Genomic DNA, 23,305 nt, shown 5'->3' on the forward strand with positions numbered 1-23,305 from the left:
GCTGCTCCAGCTTTCCAAAGTCGACTTGAGATCTGAGGCTGGGAACGTTTTCTTGGGCTTCTGTGTTATTTCTCGTCGACTTTCCTCCCCTCTGGATGTGCTGGGACGCAGCTGAGAGATGCAGATCTGTCAGGTTGAGACCGAGATGCTGCCAGTGGGTCTTGGGCCTTGAGCTGAGATCCGTTAGTGTCCGCTTAAACAGTTTTGGAAGTCGAACAGCTTTGGATCTCACCCCGAATTTCACCATTCTGCTAATAATTCAGTAGTTAAAACCCACTCAGACATCTCATCCTGAAACTGTGCTGTCCCTGCAACGCTCCTCCAGTCAGTCAGTCCAGCACCTTCCATCTGCCAACGTGACACGCAGGGTCCTGAGCACGCAGAGGGAGCAGAGATACTTGGAAAGATCCGTAAGATTTTCTCCAAGCTGAGTCCTCGGTGCCCGTGGATTGCAGCGCTGCTTTCCCGTTGGATATATTAGCAAACAATATATTTGGATGTTAGGGAATAGATGGAATTATTTGGGGAGACATTTTCATTTAGGCACGTGATTTTTTTAAATCGCTCAGACATATCAGAAAATACAAAATAAATTGAATGGTGACATAAAAAATACTACTGATATATAGTCACCCCAGTCTTATTTCCTGTGACTGCTGGAAGCATTTTGGCTCTAATTTGTGGTCCACAGAGAACAGACTGGGAATTGTGGTTGTGTTGCAGCCCAGGGAGCCTTAAGGTGATGTAAAGAGCCACACCGGTGTCCCTTTGATCCTTGACTTCGTTCCACAGTATTTAGCATGATCATTATGTGCACTATTTTGACCAACTGTGTATTCATGACTTTTAGTAACCCACCTGAATGGTCGAAGAATGTGGAGTAAGTAACGCTTCTTGTGTTTTTCAGAATCTCACGGAATGTTGTTTTTCTTCCGTTGAGAAATCCGTTCCTACGGATTTAAGTTAGCAGGAATACAAGTCGCCTTTCATATTCACTTTGTTCACACGAAAGCGTTTGTCATTCATCTTTTTTCATGACCGAAATGCCGTTTCTACAAACTTCTCAGTGCAGCTCTCTTTCTTCCTCATTAACAGGTATACATTCACTGGTATTTATACATTTGAATCACTTGTGAAAATTATTGCAAGAGGTTTCTGTATAGATGGCTTTACTTTCCTCCGGGATCCATGGAACTGGCTAGATTTCAGTGTGATCATGATGGCGTAAGTTGTGTTTTCAGATTATTTCAGGTATTTGTGGTGTATGGGAGGGGGTGAGACCTTAGGAAGAGGGTGGGTGTGTAAGGGGAAAAAACAAAATAAATCAAGGAAAATTTAAGCGTATCCCCGAAAGATTTCTGTCTTGATTTTTCAAAAGAAAGCTTTACCCTGACACGGAGTCACAGAGCTAAAATGCAACCCCATGGAGTTAGTGGAGTTGCTGCTGCAAAAAATATGATTTTCTAAAAACTGCCTTTATTAATGTGAGACTTTATAACAGGGCCTAAGCATTTTAGATTCTTCACATGCTGGAGTGGCAGCTTGTTCTGTTGAGCATAGGACTAGGAGTGAAACGTCTTTAAATTCTAGCCTCTACCACCCCTTCCCTCCTTGGGCTTGCATGTTGAAACTCCCTGGGATGCGACTTCAGGTTGAACAGTTCCTCACCCGTTTCGATGGAGGTTCAGTGTCAGCAAAGGAGACGCTTTATTTTTCCTTCCTCATTCTTTTCTCTTGTGCCAGATCAGCTTACATTGGTCTGATAATGAGGATTCATGGGGAAGTCTGAACTCGCAGCTCAACCAGGAGATGCACGCTAGATTTCTGGTTTTTGCCTTATTGGCCTGCGCTGATCCTTGTTTAGGCTTAGTACCACTGATGAAAACCAGGTGTAGTCTGGTAGCCTGAGTCGCCGGTGGAAGAGATTTTTATTTTTTTCTCTTTTACATTTGGTTTTGGAATATTGCACATGTGCATGTTTGGGCTCCCGTAGTCAACAACAGCTGATGAAAACTGAGGGATCGTGTAGGCATGCTCAGGAGCCTAATTTTCAAGGGTTCGGAGCACTTGAATTTAATTGTAGTTAAATGCACTAATCATATAAAATGCCTTTTTTTTTTTTTTTTTTTTTTTTGTCTGGATTCCTCACCCGAGGTTGCTGATTTTTCCCAAGTCTCTGCTTTTTTTCTACTTGCCTTTTCGTTTTGTATTTAAATTCCATGCAAAGAGCTGGACATTGTACACAAAGGCAAGCAGCCAGTAGCTCACTGGACACTTGAGTTTTACTTCAGAAGAGCTGGGCTCTGCTGTGCACAGTGTAACACACCTTGGGAGGGGGGTGAGGCTCTGGGTTCTGGGCACGCAGATCGGATTCAAGCTGTCCGTTGGTTATTTCCTTTGATAAATCAACAAGTAACAGCACGCCAGCTTTAAAAGGCCAAATGCATTGCTCTTAAAGAGATGTGCTAAATCTCTAGCCGGCCACCTCATTTCCAGTGAGGTTGCCTCTAGGCTTCACATACAATCCCTTCTTGTGTCAAGGGCTAGAGCAACCCTGTGCATTATTTAAATCCCGCTAATAGGGTCTAAGTTTTATGAAGCGCTTGCGGTGGCCTCTCAGCACCGGGAAGAACCGTGAATATTGTGCATTTCTTTGCTTTTTCATACCCTGTTTCTCCCCAGACAGCACAGAGGAAATACTCTAAGTGGTGATAAAATTTAACTCCGTTAACCTTTCACTCAGCCTCCGATCCTCTGTGCGTCTCAGGTTTTTCCCCGTGTGAAATAGGGACGGTCACACCCACCTGTGGCTCACAGGCAGGTGGCAGAGCATAAAGGATTAAATGAAGGATGCTAATCAAAGCAAAAGATGATCGTGGTTTATTAAAAACACAAAGTGAAGCGAATATACCTGAAACCACTGAAGTGATGTCACCAACTCTCTCCGCATATTTGGCAGTTTTACAGTCACCCGCTTCTGTAGAGATAGCATTAAATTTTTGAGTCCTGTATAGGCGAGAGCGCACGGGTCTAACCGTGCGCCTGGACAAGCTGGTTGAGGTGTGGAGAGACTTAAACTGGGGTTTGGCTCTGCAATTTTCTGTCTCTCACTCTCATTTAAATGCCAGTTCTAAAGCGTTTTTAAATTACGAGCTGTTTCCTACAGACAGACAGCTATATGAAAAGGAAGGTGACCCCAACAGTGCCATTAACTCTGGTTTAATTCTGCAGGTATATAACAGAGTTTGTAAACCTAGGCAATGTTTCAGCTCTGCGCACTTTCAGGGTTCTGAGAGCTTTGAAAACTATTTCTGTAATTCCAGGTAAGGCGGCCTCCGGTTGGTGTTAGCTGTTGGGTACAGGCCCCTGTGAGTGATGTATTGCTTTGTCTGTAGTTGTTGTTTTATTTTTGGTGTGTGTATTGTCATTGTGTTTTTTGTGTGTGACCTCCCTCATTGCAGATATGTCACAGAGTTTGTGGACCTTGGGAATGTCTCAGCATTGAGAACTTTCAGAGTTCTCCGAGCTTTGAAAACTATCTCTGTTATTCCAGGTGAGAACCATTAAGCATTAAAGGCTGGCCTTGCGTGTACCTCTCTTCGTATCTCCCCTCCTGTCCTGCATTGCTTATTTCTCAGAAATGGCACTGGGATATTTTTGATGGGCTTTGCAGTCTGTATAAACAGAGTAGTTTGAAATTAAGGCTTCTGGGCCATCAAATTACGTGATGAACAGTCTGCTGTTCCGTGCTTCTTTATCCCCGTGTACACACGTGGCTATCAGATCTCTGAAATGAAAGCCCGACCTAAAATTTAGTTCCAGATCAATGAAGGATCAGGCACTCCCTTCCTCCTCAGGCTAAACGGTTTCTTGCTCAGTGACTCATCCCACTACTGCCAGTGTTTCGAGAGTTGTTTTAGGAATAAGTTTGTAAAGCAAGTGAATAAAACCCAACCAAGATTAAAACCTTTCTGCGTGAGGCTACTTCAGCTGCTTGGAGTCAGCTGGGCTCTGGGGCAGGTTGTCTTCTAGGTAACGACAACAAGCTTGCCTCCCCGCCTTCAGAGAGGGCTGATGCTGCCGTGCTGAGGTAGACTCAGCTAAGCGGAGCTCTGGCATTCCCAGCTTTTGCATTTGTCGGTTGTCGTGGAACTGGCTGACAGCTGTTAACGCGGCAGCGTGTGGCCCAGAGTACTGACTGCACTTCCAGGAAGTCCTGGTTCACAGACCTGCCCATCTCGCGTGCCACCCTCTGAGCTGGACTTCGCAGGACCCTCGCTTACAAAGCCCTTACCTCAGTCTGGGTGTCAAAGGGAAAGCAACGGCCCTTCCTTTATTGTAAGGGACCGTGGAGATGTTATGGACCGAGAGTATGATTCTGATCCTGAATTCGTGGATAGAAAAGTCTCGTGCAGATGGCTTCTCAAAAGTGTCCCTAATTTTAAGGTCAAGCCTAAGACTCAGTCTTCACAGGCGCTGAAGCATCCGTAGTTTTCCAGCTCTCAGGTGCGTGGCCTGTCTCGAGGTGGGCACCCTGAGCAACCGCTTGATGAGTTTGATCTTCTGTTTCTTTGTGTTTTGTTTCCTGATGCATTAACTGATAATGGTTCTTTTGCTTTCTCAGGCTACACTTGCATATACGTTTGCCAGAAAAGAGACTATGGAATTGTAGGGGCCCATCACTTTTGTCCCCATTCCAGACTGCTAAACCCATCAGATGTACATGGCTGTTGTGCATGATGTTCTTAAGTGGCACCCGCTTTCCTTGCACCGAATGAGAGTGTGATAGAATAATGTTCTTCCTTAGCCGTCCTTAATGTTTGGCAGTGCACATACAAAGAGCAAAAGCTATTTGGTAATTGCTGGTAGCAGTGCACTGGACGGATCTGAAGTGCAGTTGCGATTCTATCAGCCTGCTACAGGTATTAACTGGCTTGCTCAAAGAAAAGCATCGATGTTAAAATTTAAGTTTCGTATGTGTTTTGCTTTCATAATCGTAGCAAAGCGCAGGTGATGCAACTTTAGTGAGCTGGTTACTAAATGTGTGACAGCATGCCTTGTCTTCCTGTGGAAAGGAGCAGCTCAGTTTTGGATCATTTACTCAAAATTTAATAGTTTTCCCTTTATTTCAAATGACTGCAAGATGGGGGGTGTGTGGATCTGAGCCCTTCTAAGCTGAGCACATCAGTACTTTTTTACTAAAGGGCTGATTTGCTGCACGCAGCTGAGGGGATCCTGTCTGAGCGCTGGGCACATCCGTGGCTGGAACTGGGAATGGCGGAGCTTTGGCGTTTTGTCTCAGCTGGGCTCTGGGATGGGATCGCCCCTCCTGTGGTTCTGCAGCACGTCGGTGCTGGGACAAACCTGGTTCCCCTCTTGGGTTTGTGACTAATGAGAGGGACGTAAAACATTTGTGTAATGAGCTTTTTGGGTTATTTAGTATGAACTTAGGCACAGAGCACTCATTATGGGGTTTTAGTGCTATCATGTCTCAGGGAAGAAGTAATTTTTAGAATTCACTTAATATTAAAATATAAAGGGGTTTCCCTTCTGCTTCAGCGCACGGAATGGGAATTTTAACTCTGTGCTGAGCTAACGAGAAACTTAACCTTAGTGTGAGGATGAGTGCTAACTACATCTTCTATCAATAATTGGAATTATCCTCAGTGTGGTTTTTAGACAAGATGAAAATGGGAAATTTTACCAGAATATGACACGCTGCTGGACAGAGTTCCCTGCAGTGCAGGGTCTGCCTGACAGGGGTGGACTGTGGCACCTGTGAGCTAAAACATTTCAATATTGCTCTCATCCACAGACCATATTAAACTCCGTGGTGGTCTAAATTTTTTAATTGACACAGGAGTAATTTGTATTCCAACCAACCGCTGCCCTCGGTGTCCGTGCAGTGCCAGCCTGGGCGCGCCGACGGGGAGTTGGGGTCAGTGTGGACCCGCAGCGCAGGAAGGTGCAGCTGGAAGGTGCTGCAGTCGTGTTTGTCCTGGGACTGGACTGGGAACGCTCTTGCTGGCTCGGTTCCAACCCCCTTTCTCCCGCTAAGCCTCTGAGGGAGCAGCACGACCCGGGAGCAGGGCGCGGGGCTGCATCTGCCCGGTGGTGCCTGCCTGGGCGCGATGCGCGTGCTGCCCCCCGACCTGCCCCCCACAGCCGACGGCAGAGAGCTGCTGCCTCTTGGAGGAGGGCTGGGGCCTTCATTAGAAGTTTTGAAGATGGAAATAAAAGGCATTTGAATTATTCCTCCATAAGAATTGCTTTTTATTTATGTATTTTTGAATTTGTCCTCCTGATATGAATCAAACCAGACACTTGGATCTGACCAGCTCCAAATTCAGCTGGATCTGTGATTTTATTTTTTTTTTTCCTCTTCCCTTCTTCCTCCCTTCAGCCTCCTTCACTACTCATTTATAAACGCAAGATCACTCTACTCAGTGTCAGAAAGGCCGATTAAAAGGCCTTAATACTGAATTTTTGCACCCCAAATTCTCGCTTGTTTAGATCTATCTCCTAAAAGTGTCAGTGCTGGAGTTCTTCCCCCAGTTCACGGGTGGCTCCTCTTACAGACCAGAATGGGTTGGAGAACCAGCAGGATTCTTGCCTTGTGCCTGAGCAACTTTTATTATCGAGCCTTGCCCATTAATGATCCTGACGGCCTTGGTAAACCTGAAGAGCCAGCACTGTGGGTGAAACCCTGCCCTGCCCGTAACAAAACCCGTGATCTAAATGAAAGATTCAGCTTCCGCAAGGAAAAGGGAAGTGCTAAAACAGTTTAGTTAAGCGGTAGAAACTTAAGATGTAGACAGTCCGAAAGGTATTTGATCTTTGTAAGTTGTTGTCGTTTGTGCCAATAAGCCAGGCTTAAACACAACTAAAGGTGTCCGTGGAGAGGTTTGTAGCGGTGTATCTTAATTAAACATCTTTGTTGAGACAAACCCTGCTTTCATGGCAGCGAATCCTGAGTACGCTTTGCATCCTCTGCTGCAAGGCTCAGAATTCTCGGGGATGAATGTTGGCCTTCCGTTGTGTTTCGTTCTGACTCTCAGCAGTTGCACCACCGAAACCGGTGAGCCTGGTTCGTTCACCACCTCTATTGTCCTTTGTGGAAAACCCTGAGTGGGAGCCCAGTTTATAGCCACAACCTTTTGCCACCGTGTAGTGGTTGTAAGGTGCTGTATGTATTTGAATTTTTTAATCTCTTTTCATTCTACAGGAGTGATTTCTAGTCTTGTTTTCTTCTCTGCAGGCTTGAAGACCATTGTGGGTGCCCTAATTCAGTCTGTGAAGAAGCTGTCAGATGTAATGATCTTGACAGTGTTTTGCCTCAGTGTCTTTGCTCTGATCGGGCTGCAGCTGTTCATGGGCAATTTAAGGAACAAGTGTGTGATATGGCCAATTAATGTGAATGAGACTTTCCTGGATAACGGCTCTAAGGGCTTTGACTGGGAGGAATACACCAACAATGTGTGTAGGTATTTCTGCAGTGACACTCCCTAAAACCTTCTTAATTTGACCTAATGCTGCTAACCAGGATTTCTGACCTGGCTTTAACGTGGTGTGCCTGGCTTTGGGCAGTAAAAACCCCTTGCTCAGGTTTTTTTCCAGTTGAGATGTTTCTAGTCGGGTTGATCCTTTAGGTCTTGGCTGTGTTCTCTTAGCTAAATATTTTGTCCAACATGTATATATTTTTTTCTGGTTTGTTTCCAATTAAAAACTGTTTAAATATGGTAAATGGGAAGTAACTCTGCCCACTGCAATCCCTGAACTGAATGTCAGGCCCTTCACTGAGTTGGGCTGAGTTCTTCCGAGAATGCACATGAAGTTGTCGGTACCTGTTTCTGCTTTGCAGCATCCTTCCAGGCTGGCAGGATTTCAGAGCTGTAAATGATGCTGCGGATGATCAAGGAACCAGCTTCCAAGTTTTTGTAACTTAATTTCTTCCTCCCTTCTCACTTTGAGCTTCTCTACTCTGCAGTCAGCTGGTTTTAAATATTTATTCAAAACGCTGTACTGACTTCCAGAACGGTGCTTCAACTCAGGCACCGGGGCTAATGTTATTTAAAGCTGAGTTAGTTTACTGATGAATTTAACGGTACGGGGTCTAGAGGGCTCTTAAGTGAAGGTTTTTATAGTGCTGTAGTATGTTAAATCCTCTAACTCCATCGGTGTGTGCATGTAATCTTTTCTTTTTCATCTTCTTCAGCAAATTTTTACATAATTCCTGGCGCCCCTGATCCTTTGCTCTGTGGTAACAGCTCAGATGCAGGGTGAGTGTTGAGCTTTATTAGAAACAGAGACTCTAATTACCATTGATGTTGGCTAACAATAGCAAAACCTTTGGAATATCTCCTGCTGCCTCCTTTGTTGGTTCTGGTGTTATTTCACGTGTGAAAGGTTTCGTGTTCCTTAATCTAATTATTAACCCATCGTTACTATCTGTTTGGCTAATATAATGTGAGCTGACGTTTTTCGTGTCATCTCAGGAGGCAGGTACCTCTAGTGATGATTACTAGAGACGTTATTTCCCTCTGAATCCAGTCATAAGACTCATCAGAGGAGCAGGGGATGGAGGTTCAGAAATGGAAACGTCCCATGTGCTGTTGCCTCCAGTCAGTTTTTCACCCAAGTCCTTCCGTTCTAAAGACACCGATGGGCGAAAGCTGGTCCTTCCAGCTCACGTTGGGTGAAAATGGTTTCCACAGGACAGAGATAACAGGGCTTGTCTGAAATCCTGTCTGCCACTCGCCTTGTCTGCTATTCTCACTTGACACGGAACGCAAAACGCGTGTCATTTATCATTCTGAGAGTTGTGAAAACCTCCGTGAGCGCGGATAACGTGTGTGTTGTCAGCTTGCTCTATCCCTTCTACTGCCTCAGTCCCTGACATGGCTGTTGTCTTCTTCACAGTCAATGTCCGGAGGGTTACACGTGCATGAAAGCAGGACGGAACCCAAACTATGGTTACACAAGCTTTGACACTTTCAGCTGGGCTTTTCTGGCTTTATTTCGCCTTATGACTCAGGACTTTTGGGAAAACTTGTATCAATTAGTAAGTAAACACTTTGCTTCAGTGTTATGCAAGATGAGAATTTGGGGACAATACAGGAAAGGAAAACATGACAAGCTTTATTTTATTCCTCCTACCTGGAAAGTAACCACAAGTAAAGCTGCACGAGGAGATATTGTGTGAGGAGGAGGAAGGGGACCTTACCCGTAGGTGGGTGTTGTACTTCTGAGTCCAGAAGGGCTGGGGGGTCCTCAGGGTGCCTACACCTGGGCCGTGAATTCATTCTGGAAGAACCCGACCGGCTGCTGCAGAAGACTGTGAGCAGTTGAGCTCTGCCCGCAGAAGGTGCTCGGGTGCTTTGGAGGGCAGAGTGTTTCCTTGTAACCCGAGGATGGTTTGGGGACCTTGCTGAAATGGCTTTTCTTCTGTTTTGTTTGGTTTTAAGGGAGTCTGAGCATTGAGTTTCACGCTGTACTTGTGAATCATTTTCCGTTTGCATCGGTTGGATGTTCCCTTAAGAGAAGAAGAGGGATGTCACCTTTTGTGTTTATGGCTAATGAATGTGCAGTGTCTTAGTGCTTTGCAGTGGAAGTGCTGAGACCTTAAATATTCAGCACCGTGATATTTTCTTAGGTCAAGAAGCTTGGGATCGGTCCAGCTATCGGGTGTCCCTCTGAAATCGCTGCTTTCCCCTTTCCTTTTCTCTTCCCTCTACATTTCTTTTCTGCTTCCAGACCTTACGAGCAGCAGGAAAAACCTACATGATCTTCTTTGTCTTGGTGATCTTTGTGGGCTCGTTCTATCTGGTGAATCTCATTCTGGCGGTGGTGGCTATGGCTTATGAAGAGCAGAACCAGGCCACGCTGGAGGAGGCAGAGCAGAAGGAGGCCGAATTTAAGGCCATGTTAGAACAATTGAAAAAGCAGCAGGAGGAAGCACAGGTGAGTGTTTTGATTGGGTTTTGGGTTGTTTTTTTTGATGCATTTACATGTTTTAAGATTTATTTGGCTGTTATTACAGAGCAGCGATGTATAATCAAAAAAGCCGTGGCTTGCTTTGGCATCACGTCCTCCGTTGACTGGGCTTGATGTCGTGCCCTGTCTCTTCACTGCTGCTGTTTTTTTCTGAATTATATGCAAGCTTGCTGCGTTTATTTTGTACTGAAAACTCGCTTCAGTTCAGAAAATTTTAAATGTTCCCAGAGTTCCTTGTTAAGTGTGGGAATATCTTTGCAAGGCGGACAAGTACGTCTTCGTTGGTCCTTTATCAAATGCTTGTAAACAAAGCTGAGGGACTGGGAGAGATTTTACTACCTGCAGAAGTAGACTATAAAAATTTTTACAAGTCCTGGCTGCAAGTTTCTTCCAAGAAAAATAATAACCATCTCAATCCTGCCCCGAAGACTTGTACTTACACGCATTAAGCCACATTCTTAAAGCAGAAAATGGAGCATTCATCGTGGTAAGATCTGATTTATTTTTCCCTTCTCTTGCCTACGCCCTCAGGCTGCTGCTATGGTCACTTCAGCAGGGACGGTCTCTGAAGATGCTGTGGAAGATGATGGTGGGGGGAGGATGTCTCGGAGCTCCTCTGAGATTTCCAAACTCAGTTCCAAGAGCGCCAAGGAGCGTCGAAACAGGAGGAAAAAACGAAAGGACAAAGAACTGTCAGAAGGAGACGAGAAGTGTGACAATGAAAAGGTGTTCAAGTCTGAATCCGAGGATGGCATGAGGAGGAAAGCGTTCAGGCTACCAGATAACAGGCTAGGAAGGAAATTTTCCATCATGAACCAGGTAGTTTTTATTTCCTTTGCTAATGTTTATGTCAGGATACTATTTTAGTTTAGCTCCTGATTAGCGTGTCAAAGGAATCTACCCATCCTCTTGATCTGGCAGTGGATCAGGAGGACGCTTACAGCCCAAGTTCACGGCCCTTGCACCCACTTACCCCTGGTGTAAATTGTTGCCGAGAGTAGTGACTCTAACCAGGTAACTTCTTCACCAGCGTAACTCGGCCAGCCAGGAGTGAGCAGCTCTTAAAATAACAAGTAGAAAGTGCAGCCAGTGACTAAGTGGTGATGGTTGTGTAGACCCGGAGAGGGAGCGAAACCCCCGTAGCAGCCCTTGAGGGCACTGCAGTGCTTTTTTCCACGCTATTCACGCTGTTGTTCTTTCTTCTCTCCCTCCTAGTCTCTCCTCAGTATCCCAGGCTCCCCTTTTCTCTCCCGACACAATAGCAAGAGCAGCATCTTCAGCTACAAAGGGCGATTTCGTGACCCGGGTTCAGAGAACGAGTTTGCCGATGACGAGCACAGCACAGTGGAGGAGAGCGAGGGCAGGAGAGATTCCCTCTTCATCCCCATCCGCGGCCGCGACCGCCGGAGCAGCTACAGCGGCTACAGCGGGTACAGCCAGGGCAGCCGCTCCTCGCGCATCTTCCCCAACCTCCGCCGGAACGTCAAGAGGAACAGCACGGTGGACTGTAACGGCGTGGTGTCCCTGATCGGCGGCCCACCCTCCAGCATGCCCGGGGGACGCCTCCTGCCTGAGGTGAAACCAGATAAAGCACCTCCGGGTGGGGTGGGGGTGTCGGGAGGGCGCGAGGAGGCCGCGCGGGCGCCCGGGGGGTTCCTCCCCGCGAGAGACCCGGCGCCCAGAGCCAGCACAGCCTGTGCTGGACGGAACACCCTCTGCTTTAACTTGCCCTTTCTTTCCTTCTCGAGCTCGGCGACCCACCTCCTTCTCCCCCTGGCTTCCTGGGCAAAAAAAAAACTTGGAATGGATCCTTAATTAAAGGACTGAGGATAGTAGGAACGCTTGGTGTACGTCCGGGCAATTCCTAAGGAGCTATTTAAAGCATGGGAATGGGAAAACCAACCAAAGTTTGTTGCAGATGTTCTCCACAATAAGATAAAATATTTGGGGATTTAAAGGGAAATACAAACAGTCTTTTATTGGAGCACTCACTAAATTTTTGCAAGGGAAGCTGTTAGTAAAATAACGATTTTTTTTTAAACTATTATTTTTGTGATTTTTGAATTTTCCTGACTGTGACTTTTTCTAATTGATTGACTGAATTTGCACTGAGTAACCTTTTCAGTGGGTCAACATTCCAGAACGCAGGAAAGAAACAAAGCTTAAAAACCAGAATGTTATTCAGTGGGGTGTAAAAAAAAAAAACCTGTGTAAGATTGAAACATCATTTGAGAGATACCTAAATCAGTTGTTTCTGAGAAAAGACTGGTTACCGTGCCTATAAATTCCAAGCTTTTTTTTTTTTTTTAAGTTACTTCAATCCTTGCAGCCTGTTTGACCATAATTAGTTACATTAAGTACCAGTTGCTGTCTGTTTTCTTTCTTCCCTAATTAGCGTGTTAATACAATGTTTTGCTTCGATATTTAATTCCCTTTCTAACACAGCGTGAGTGTGGTAGGAGCAGTCATCTGCATGATGCGTGCCTAAAAGAGAAAGTATTACTTGGCAGTTACTTTGCTGCCTCTGTACGTAGAGAGAGTGCGACGTGCAACAGGCAGTTGTGGTGGGAGAGCCGCAGGGGCTGCGCGGAGCCCCGGTTCACAAGCAGACAGGGACAAATTCCTGTAAAGAGGGGAAAAAAAAAAACCCCAAACAATTATCCGTTAGTACACAAGGTTGTCTGTGCCTGACAGACTGGCATTTCCTGAGCGATCTTGTGAGGTGCCTGTGGAAGTGTGAGCCCTTTGGCTGGCGGGGGACGAGGTGACCCTTCCCAGGACGTGGATCCGTAGCCCTGTTGTGTTAGAAAATCACTTCGCAGTGGGCTCCAGTGGGGGAAACCCCCGCTAGCTCTCGGACAGTGATGTGCCTGAGCTGCTTTTATTGTCATTTTCAGATGCAGAGTTCGAAATAGATGTTGATACTGTCGAATGCTCAGCTCCTAAACCTTCTTAATCTGGGTGGCTCGGATGGGGCTGGGGTGGAGTTCACGCTCGGACCAGAATGCTTGTGGAGTGGCCTGGTGAAAGGAGTCACTGCCCGTCTCTGCTCTTTGCTGCACAGAGTGTAAAATGCTTGGTACCACAGGAGTCTTCGTTAGAAACGTTCTTCAAAATACAGTCCTTCATTTGTCTGAAGCTGCAGAGCACCGGTGCTGGCAGAAATGAGGGCTTGAGTTTGGGTTTGACCATTTGCATAGCGTCGGAAATGAGAGGGGTGGCAGGAACAAAGATGTTTTTCTCTCTTCTTGGGCGTGCGTGGCGTATTTCTAGGCTGAGAGTATGTAAAATACAGGGAGTTGGTATTAATCATGGCATGAATTTTGCAGGGTACTACTGAGATCGAAATCAGAAAGAAACCTGGGGGGTCTCTTTTGGTCTCGATGGATCAGGTGAACGCATCCTATGGCCGAAAGGATCGGACCAACAGCGTGATGACGGGCTTGACCAACACCCTTGTCGAGGGTAGGTGTGGCTGGGAGGTGGGTCCCTGGCCCCACGTCTGCCCCGGAGCCGTGCTGGCTGTCCCTCTGCGCGGCCCCACGGCACGGGGGAGGCCTCAGGAGGTGCCCTGGCGGCGGGTGTGGGGGCCGCGGGGAGCTGGTGGGGCGGAGGTGGGGGGCACAGGACCCTGCCCTTGGCTATACAGGATTTAGCCAGCCCTGCTTGCAGGTAATACGTGTTCATGCATTGATTTTGCCTAAACCTGCTTCCTTTGGGTCATTGTTGATGCAGAAGTATTTATTAGACTTTATTTTACTCAGATTTGCGCCTGAATTTTATAGATACAGAGGTAAAGACAACAAAGAGTTGTAATTTTACAACAATGAATATGCAGCGTGGAGATCATGGGAGTAAGAGAACGTTTAATGCAGATGTTCTGTCTCCTGCCATCTCCCAAGGACTGGAGAGACCCTCCTTTGCTTACAGTCTGGGGGAGAAGAAGATTTGAGCTCCGCTCAGAGCTGCAATGTGACAGCTGTCGAAAGAGAAAGGGACTTCTGGATGACGGAAATTCTGAAACGGACAGCACACGGAGCTGAGATTTCCAAATATGTTATGCAGGAGCCAGCAAGAATTTATGAACAGCAGCCATATGAGGTTGATGATCTCAAATTCCTGCTGTCTCCTGCAATAAAATTGTATGAAAACTAAATATACTTAGAAACAGAGCAAGGTTCTGCTGCTGCTTCCCTCCTGCGCAAACGCCTACAGGCTACAGTGCTACGGTCCTCTCTTTTAACTTTAGAAATTCCAAGGCAACTAAATACTAAGCAACCAAAGAACCAATGAGAAAGAGAGCGCAGTGGTCCTTTCCCTACCCATAAAAAATAAAACTTCAGCACGAACAGCTGTATAGCCTGAATGGAACCATTGCAAGTCAAAGAATAGAGGGAGGGAACTCCTGACTTTTATTTTTTTCCCCTAAGCACTTGAAATGAGCCAGTGTAAAAAAAAAAAATCAAAAAAACCCAAAAAAAACGGACACAGCATCATATTTGATTCCTGTAGAAGGATGTGGTTAGTCTTAATCAGGTTATTCCTGTTTAAAATCCTTTGCAGCATTATGTCATGTATTTCCTCTTTTAGACCGTGTCTGCATTCAGCGCAGAATTCATTTAAGTTATTTAAAAACTGGCACCAAAGGCAGTTTAGAATCTGTAACTTCGATTTAAACGGTTTTACCTTGATCGATTCCGAGTTAAATATATCCCTTCATTTAAAATAATTTGGATTTAATCATAAGATCCACGTGGGGCTGTTGCACAGGTGTCGAACTGCCCCGTGCAGGTGGGGTGTAGCTCTTGTGTAGGGACAGAGGAGAAGCCCGCGAAGCTCAGCACAAGCCTTGGCCTGACTCTTCTGTCGTGGCCACCTGCGTGATTGGCCTCGGCCAAAAGGTTCACGGCTTAGTAAGGCTTTGTCTTAAACTGTTGCCAAGCATCCTGGAGTGCTTTTGGTCTGAGTGTGGTATGTACATATGGCAAAACGGGTCTTTGGCCTACGGGTATTAAACTGTTGTGCAAGCAGGGCGACACGAGAGGGGTTGGTGAGAGGCGAGACCAGACGGTGTTTGAGCCGTGCTGAGCCTCAGAGAGATCCAGCAGCCTTAGGGCTGGAGACTGAACCCTGCTGCCGTTTTGTTTTGTAATCGTAGAGCTGGAAGAGTCCCAGAGGAAGTGTCCCCCTTGCTGGTACAAATTTGCCAACACGTTCTTGATCTGGGAATGCCACCCGTACTGGATCAAGCTGAAGGAGATTGTGAACTTAATTGTCATGGATCCTTTTGTTGACTTGGCCATCACCATCTGTATTGTGCTGAACACTTTGTTCATGGCCATGGAGCACCATCCTATGACCCCCGAGTTCGAACACGTGCTCTCCGTAGGAAATCTGGTAAGTGTTGGTAAACCTTCCTTACAGATCCGCTCCTGCTGGGATACGTGGCTTGTTAATCTAGACTTAGACTGAAAGAGCTGCTGTTCCACCCTGACTAGAGGACGCTGAGCGGCGTGAGCTTGCCCTCGCTGCAGTCTGTGACAGCTCGGAGATGTTTGCTAAGGGTGCGCTTCTCTGCTCAGAAATTGTTACTCCTGAAAAATCCATCTGTTAATTCCTGCTCTGCCTGAGTAGGTCGCTGATATTTGTGCTGCACTGGAGGAGAAGAGAGCACGTGGCATCACCCAGGCTGCGTCTTTAAACTGGCAGGACAAAATCACCTTGTTTGATATTTGGCCTGAAGATCAGAAAATGAACAAAAGCGAATCTTTGTCTGTTCTTTGTCTCTCTCTCTCTCCTCACCCCTCCAGGTTTTCACGGGAATTTTCACAGCGGAAATGTTCCTGAAGCTCATTGCCATGGATCCTTACTATTATTTCCAAGAAGGCTGGAACATCTTTGACGGGTTTATTGTCTCCCTCAGTTTAATGGAACTGAGTCTAGCAGATGTGGAAGGACTTTCTGTGCTGCGATCTTTCCGATTGGTATTTCATGTTCCAGTTCTTTTTGAATGTTACCATCTTGGAGCTACTAGAAAGCTTTTTACATAAGAAAAGGCAAACCCCACTTTTTTCTGGTGTTGGGGAGGACAGAGTTGGGGCAGTGTCATTTCTGTGGTCTCTTCTTACTTCACAACTGTCGTTTACAAGATCTGAGCAACAGCTTCATTGTTTTTAGGCGGTGAAGGATGACTTGGGAGGTGGCTTGGTGTAGAGTACTTAGTATGGACCAGGTTAGAATGCCCCTCTTATTTCATGTGGTCAGATCTGGTAGTATAATAAAAGTGCTGAATACCTACAGTCATTGCGCTGTCAGCGGTTAAGCTTTTTGAAAATTAAATTATGAAAACCTCAAGGTTAGATTGTTGGGCGCAGAGAACCACAACTGAGGTCAGATTTTCCAAGGAGCACAGGACTTGGAAGCTCCTGCTTATATCCAGCTTCAGAAAGTCTGTCTCCAAATGAGATTATTTGGAAATTAAACTTTGGTTGTGTGTTCTGGATACGCCAGGAAAACAAGTCCTTGTTTCCAGGGGAAGATGAGAAGCATTCAGGAAAGAAAAAAAAGTCATTTTTTGTGACACACATCCCTTCATATAAATCTCCTGACTTCCTTAATGTTGCAAAGTTTGCGAAGCGAGATGGAAGCTCCCTACGTTTCCTTTGTAAAAGGAGATCACCCCGTGGGGGCTGACAGGTACAGAATGCAGAAGGCCAAATTCCAAGAGAAGTCGAGCATCCCCCCCTCCCACTGACTTCAGTAGCAGAAGTATAGGCTTAAGTTTACAAAAAATACAAGATGGCTGCTCTTTAGAAAGTTCTGCCTCATTTTCCTCTTCATTTAAGATGAAATTAAATTGTCTTTTGTGTTTTGTTTTTTTTGTTGTTTGTTTTTTTTTTTTTTTGTAGCTGAGAGTCTTCAAACTGGCCAAGTCCTGGCCCACTCTGAACATGCTGATAAAAATCATCGGTAACTCAGTGGGTGCTCTGGGGAACTTGACCTTGGTGCTAGCCATCATCGTGTTCATCTTTGCTGTGGTGGGCATGCAGCTCTTCGGCAAAAGCTACAAGGAGTGTGTCTGCAAGATCAATCCGGAGTGTGAGCTACCCCGCTGGCACATGAACGATTTCTTCCACTCCTTCCTCATTGTCTTCCGTGTGTTGTGTGGGGAATGGATTGAGACCATGTGGGATTGTATGGAAGTAGCAGGACAGGCCATGTGCTTGATTGTCTTCATGATGGTCATGGTCATCGGAAATTTAGTGGTCAGTAAATGGTTACTGATGGGCTTTGGTTGCCTCCGGGTGGGGTAGGACATGGGGAGCCCACAGGACTAGGGAGTAATGATTTGTGAGTCTCTTCCAGCTCTGTTGGGGTCCTTTAGGGCCTTTGACACATGAACAGTCCCGTTGGCTTTGGTAGCTCAATATTAAGGATGTGCCTTGCTCAATTAAGGCCTTAAACAGTTGCCCACAGATAAAGCATCCAACCACTTTGCCATAAAAGCTGGAGGTACGAAACCCTCAGTCAAAGGGGACAGACCCACACCTTGCCTGGGCGGGTAGACGAAGTTGAAAAGAAGCAAAACCTGAGTTTTCAAATGCCGGGAGAGGAAATAATTTGGTAGACAGGGGAAGGTCCTGGTGTGTTAAAATCAGATTGGAAGTTTCTTCTGAAATCTGCCCACTGGCTCAATCATGAGGTATAGTTGTGTGCAAGAATCTGCTGGTGAAATTGCACGGCCTGTTGTGTGGGAGGTTAGACTAGATCATGGTGTTTCCTTCTGGTCTTAAATTTTGTGAGGAAAAGTCTATGGAGGAAAATGTAAGCAAGACTGAAGTAGTGTGAACAGTTGCATGACTTCAAAGCTGCGTTGTGAGCTCTGTCTGAGGGGACTTCTCTCGCCAAGGGGTTTTGACAAAATAAGTCTTGGGGTCTCTCACTAGATGTGGGCAAAGAAATAGATCTGGGAGCGATCGCTCAAAGTGCTTAGATTGAGCCCGTGTCCTTTGAGCCAGAGATGGGGCTAAACCAGGAACGCTGAATGTCAATCCCTTGGCTGGCAGCTCCTTAAATCCCTCCCTGACGTCTGCAGTCCGGATCCTGCAAGGGGCTCTGGGAGCCTTTTCCCTGCCCCGGGGCCCCCGGGGGAGTCACGGCTGCCCAGGGCTCCCCCGGGGTCAGCGTCTCGTTCCTGGAGCCCTGGGTACCTCGGGGGGGTCTGTGGGACACCAGAGCTGGTTCTCGGCGCGGTGCTGGGAGCCGTAGCTCTGCAGCCCCTGTGGCTGAACACTCACCTTCAGCTTCGGAAGCAGAACCCCTGTGTCAGCTCTGACCTCTGCCTTCTCTTCCAGGTGCTGAACCTGTTCTTGGCCTTGCTGCTGAGCTCCTTCAGCGCAGACAACTTGGCAGCCACGGATGACGATGGGGAGATGAACAACCTGCAGATTTCTGTTATTCGCATCAAGAAGGGCATTGCCTGGACCAAGGCAAAAGTGCGGGAGTTCATGCAGGCTCATTTCAAGCAGAGAGAGGCGGATGAGGTCAAACCCTTGGATGAACTGTACGACAAGAAGGTGAACTGCATCGCCAACCATACAGGGGCTGACATCAACAGAGACATTGATTATCAGAAGAACGGCAACGGCACGACGAGTGGCATTGGGAGCAGCGTGGAGAAGTACATCATAGACGAAGATCACATGTCCTTCATCAATAACCCCAACCTCACTGTCCGGGTTCCTATTGCTGTGGGTGAATCAGATTTTGAAAATCTCAACACGGAAGATTTCAGCAGCGATACAGACCCTGATGGCAGCAAGGAGGTAGGATGAAATGCTAAAAATGGATTCTAGCCGTTTGACCCTCGTGTGAGTGCCTGGAAGCATCTTGGGAGGGAGAACTAGATAGTTGCAGCACAGAACTTGTGTGTGTGTGTTACGATTCTGCCTTTGCACACAAGACAGAAGTTTCTTGTGCTGGTTGCTCTGTGGAGAACCAGACACACTCGTAAATACACGGGATGTAAATGCTTAGTGCTGTCTGTGCTCTTAACGTGAGATATAAGCTGGGTCGGGACCTTAATGAGGGGAAGTGAGGAAACAACTTTTGTTACAGTAAATCTGGTGAACAAACTGCTGAGTCGTCATGAAGTTTCATCTTTGTTGGGAACTAATTACAGGTTGGATTGGGTTTGATTTTGTGTTCCAGAAACTTGATGATACCAGCTCCTCCGAAGGCAGCACCATTGATATCAAGCCTGAAGTGGAAGAAGTCCCGGTGGAGGCCCCAGAGGAGTACCTGGACCCCGACGCCTGCTTCACTGAGGGTGAGCAGACTGCGAGGGGGGAAGGAGGCCTCCGAGTGTTCTGGGGACCTGTCTCTACTCTAAGCTTAAGGTTAGGTCTTGCTCTGGATCAGGGCTGGCTGCCAGCTTCTTCTGAGACCCTTCTTGGATCACGGGTGAACTAGCTCAGAGGAATTTGCAAAGTGAAGGTCTTGGAGATGTAGATCCCTGCAAGGATGTAGATGGCCTATAGGCAGAGCAAGGTGATCTTTTGTACAACTGATGCCTTGAGTGCTTAGAAGCAGAAGAATCTGCCTTCTGGTCGGGTTTTTTTTCTTTTTTCCTCTTCAAGTTGCTGGCCTCAATGTCTTTCAGCAACTGCTCCATTACAGGTATTCCCATGGCAAAGATATTTTAAATGGTTCAAGGTTATTTTATCAGCAACTTTTCCATTCCTCTTCTGTCAAGTTCATGGATTCTTCACCAAATATAACGAGCTTAATCTGTTCACAAATTGATGTTAATTCAGGTGCCCGGATAAAGAAGTGGCAAAAGAAATCATAAAATCCTCAGGAACGGAAGAGTTTCAACTAAAATTTAATATTGTTGGCATCAAAACTGCTTCTCGACAACGACAGTTTTATGTTCTTGCAGTAAATCATCTGTTACCTAACAGAATTTGGGCTCACACTCCTTTGTGCACTATCCCCATTCCAGGTTGTATGCAGCGCTGTAAATGTTGTCAGGTCAATATTGAGGAAGGGATGGGCAAGTCTTGGTGGACCTTGAGGAAGACTTGTTTTCTGATCGTGGAACATAATTGGTTTGAGACTTTCATCATCTTTATGATCCTACTGAGCAGTGGTGCTCTGGTGAGTAAAATACAGAAATCTGCGTAGCCCAGTGGTGGTAAACTGGGGGACGTGTAATTGGGAAGGCTGTGTGGGGGAAATCTGGTGAGAAAACAAGTTAGGATGTTTCTTACCGGGAAAAACAACCCAGCTCCATTGTGGTAGGTACTGTACAAAAGCCTTTAGTAATGATTTTTGTTGTGTTTAAATTAAGAATGAAGACTGAAAGCCGGCAAATCTGGGTTCTGACCGTAGCTTGACTAGAAACGTGAGGATTTTGGACTAAGTCAGCCTGTATCTAGGTCTCACTTTACATCCCCAAACAAGAATATTTCTGTTTCCCTTTCTTCCCTTCTCCGCGTTTGCAGAGCTTCTTGACCTCGTGGTGTTACCCAGACTCAAATAACCCCTGTCTGTTTTCGCACAGTACGCTGTTCCCTAGGTAGGGTTAGAGCACAGACAGCTTCGAGCACACGTTGCTCGCAGGTTTTAGGACAGAAGGCCACAACAATTCCTGTCCCACAGCAGCAGCCGTGCACGGCTTTCGTAGTAATTAGCAATCTGATTGCCAATGAACTTGGCCCTTTCGGATGCGCTGAGCTGCAGGGAAAACCTCTGTGTGTTCCTGTAGTGGTAGCAGCTGCTGAACATTTTGATAGAAAAGCTTGTGCTCCGATCCCTAAAAAGTAGAGAAGTTCTTGTGTGATTTATTCAGGACTTTCCTTTTTTTTTTTTTTTTTTTGGTGGTTGTTTTTTTTTTTTTTGGTTTGGTGTTGCAGTGCTTCAATTACTCGAGCCGATAAGGTGCTGTGTATAAGAAATGTAATTCCACTGCTCGTCTCGGTATCGCTCGAAGAAGCTGGATAACAGCACTGAGCTAGGGAATAAATCCGATATAATGACACAAGTACCTGCTTATTTCTCAGGCTTTTGAGGATATTTACATAGAGCAGAGAAAAACCATCCGGACCATCCTGGAGTACGCGGACAAGGTCTTCACTTACATTTTCATCCTGGAGATGTTGCTGAAATGGTGTGCTTATGGATTCGTCAAGTTCTTCACTAACGCCTGGTGCTGGCTGGATTTCCTCATTGTGGCTGTATGTATCCTCTCCTCTTACTTCTGGTTGGAAAAAAAAATGTCGGTTAGAAGAATGCGGGCGTAATGTTTTCTCCTCAGAAGTGTCCTAACTGAATCATCTATTTAATGAGGATTCAATCCCAGATATCTGTAGGTTTCCAAAATGAGGATAAACCCCCCGAGCCCTTGGCGTGTTGCTGGCGTTTCCTGTGCGACTGTGGAATTTCTGCCCTGCAGGTCCTAATGAGCCTGCGGACACAAAGGAGGGTTTGCCAGCCCTTGGCTCTTTTGCTCTGCTGAAAATACTGTTTCTAAGAGGCCTGCCCGCATGTTGAGCTCCTGGAAGGTGTTAGCAGTGGGAGGACTTGTGCAGACGTGGTATTCCTCGGTGACACCCTCTTTCTGTAACCGTTTGCTCGCGTTGTTAACGATGGGGGGATGATGAGGCAGGCGAGATCTTCCCATCCTAACGAGGTCTGATGTTCTGAACATCGGGCACGTCTATTTGTGTGAAAATCCGAGCGCTCTGAAAGCTTATTATGCAAAATGGGAGTTCAACATCATCCTCCTTCTGTTAAAAAGATCTGATGCCCCCAGGAGAGAAAAAGCAGGACCGTATCAAAGAACAAAGCGTGCTGATGAGAGATCGTAGCACGAACTAGGGAAACGGTCGGTCTGGACAGATCAGCACGTGATCACCCTGGAATTCCCCTGCAGAACATCTTGGTAGGGAGAATAAATTTGAGAATTAAAAGAAGAAAGACAATAGAGAGAAGTGTTAGCAATAAATACGACGCCAAAGCACAGCAAGGGTGTTTAAAATAAATGGAATTTATGCTGTCAAATTACGGAGTTCAGTAGGACTTGAAGTCCAAAGAATTGCAAAAAAAGGAGCTTTAGAATCCCAAGTGCTGGGGTTCTTTTAAAACATTTCACCACATCCAGTTGTGAATCACTGTCCTTGTGAATTCCCCAAGAGCAAATACTAAAAAAAAAAAAAAAAAAAATTTTTTCCAAGCTTCTCATTTGGAACATTTTGAATATGATTCAGTGATGCCAAGTTGCTGTTCAGTGACATTATCACTCTGGAAATATTTCTGAGTAGGTGGAGGAACTATGCTTGGAATTCAGGGGCAGAAGTGACTCAAGATGTCTACATTTCCTGTGGAAAAATGAATTTTTAATTTTTTTTTTTTTCCCAAAGTCCTCTCTGATCCCCTTAACACCTTTCCTTTTAACACACATCTTGAAGTAGTAACTCTTCTTTTCTGAAAATAACCCTGTTAATAATCTCTTTCACTGCCTTGAGATGAAGCACAAGTGCTGACATGGAAACTAATGCGAGCTACCATCTATTCTTCTGTAGCGCTTTGAGTGTTTCAGCAAATTCTTTGGGGTATTGAATTAAAAAGACGACCAGCAGCTGAGCACAAAAATAGCGTTCACAGTCCTCATGCTTCATGTTGTGAGTTGGATTCCAGTTGTTGGGAACGAAGTGCAGTTTAACTGACAGATGTGTTACACGTTTCATTTTCTTCCCAAGTATCTGGCTGCTGATGGAGTAAAGATAAAGAACTTCCCAGTCAGGTAACACATTTACAGGGCGTGAACAAGTGCATATGTACAAGGGTCCCGAATTCCCAGAGCTTAAGGAGAAATTCTCTTTCCACTTGGTGTTGTAGACAGGAGAGTTGCACGTTTTTCTCTACCAAAAAAAAAAAAAAAATCTGAAATGTGAATTTGAGATGCCAAAATATTACTCGACAAAATCTCGGCTATGCATCGTGTCCTGTATCTGTTAAATCACATTTTTTAAACGGATTTTCCAACGTGACGTAGATGGGGTTTGAGCGAAGTCAGGATGGCAGCCGTAACTAATAGAGAATAAGCCTTTGCATCATAACGACCCTCTTGAATGTTATTTTTCAGGTTTGATAGCATTGTCAAATAACCCTCCTCCTCTGATTCCCAAAGCTTGCTGGGTGTATTTGTGAAGACAAAGTCTTTTTCTGGGTAATAATGAAGGCTTCTGCTTTTCAGTCAATCTGCAATTCCTTTTGTCTGACATCGGTGCCTGCTGTGTCTTCTGTCCGA

At 45.9% G+C, this 23,305-nt stretch overlaps 1 protein-coding gene across 1 annotated transcript in view; it reads left to right on the forward strand.

Annotated features, from left to right (window-relative positions):
* Positions 1–23,305, forward strand: part of SCN8A (sodium voltage-gated channel alpha subunit 8) — a 57,628-nt gene that overhangs the window by 19,049 nt on the left and 15,274 nt on the right. Inside the window, exons 4-20 of the mRNA XM_074929631.1 lie at positions 791–880; positions 1,096–1,224; positions 3,462–3,553; positions 7,259–7,480; positions 8,216–8,279; positions 8,920–9,061; positions 9,754–9,960; positions 10,525–10,812; positions 11,209–11,568; positions 13,323–13,458; positions 15,152–15,390; positions 15,804–15,977; positions 16,902–17,258; positions 18,348–18,818; positions 19,204–19,321; positions 19,997–20,151; positions 21,057–21,230. Coding sequence (XP_074785732.1) covers positions 791–880; positions 1,096–1,224; positions 3,462–3,553; positions 7,259–7,480; positions 8,216–8,279; positions 8,920–9,061; positions 9,754–9,960; positions 10,525–10,812; positions 11,209–11,568; positions 13,323–13,458; positions 15,152–15,390; positions 15,804–15,977; positions 16,902–17,258; positions 18,348–18,818; positions 19,204–19,321; positions 19,997–20,151; positions 21,057–21,230 — 3,418 coding nt within the window. The remainder of the gene's footprint in view (positions 1–790; positions 881–1,095; positions 1,225–3,461; positions 3,554–7,258; positions 7,481–8,215; positions 8,280–8,919; positions 9,062–9,753; positions 9,961–10,524; positions 10,813–11,208; positions 11,569–13,322; positions 13,459–15,151; positions 15,391–15,803; positions 15,978–16,901; positions 17,259–18,347; positions 18,819–19,203; positions 19,322–19,996; positions 20,152–21,056; positions 21,231–23,305) is intronic.

The sequence above is a fragment of the Athene noctua genome, chromosome 30, assembly GCF_965140245.1.
Source record: "Athene noctua chromosome 30, bAthNoc1.hap1.1, whole genome shotgun sequence".
NCBI classification, from domain to species: domain Eukaryota; kingdom Metazoa; phylum Chordata; class Aves; order Strigiformes; family Strigidae; genus Athene; species Athene noctua.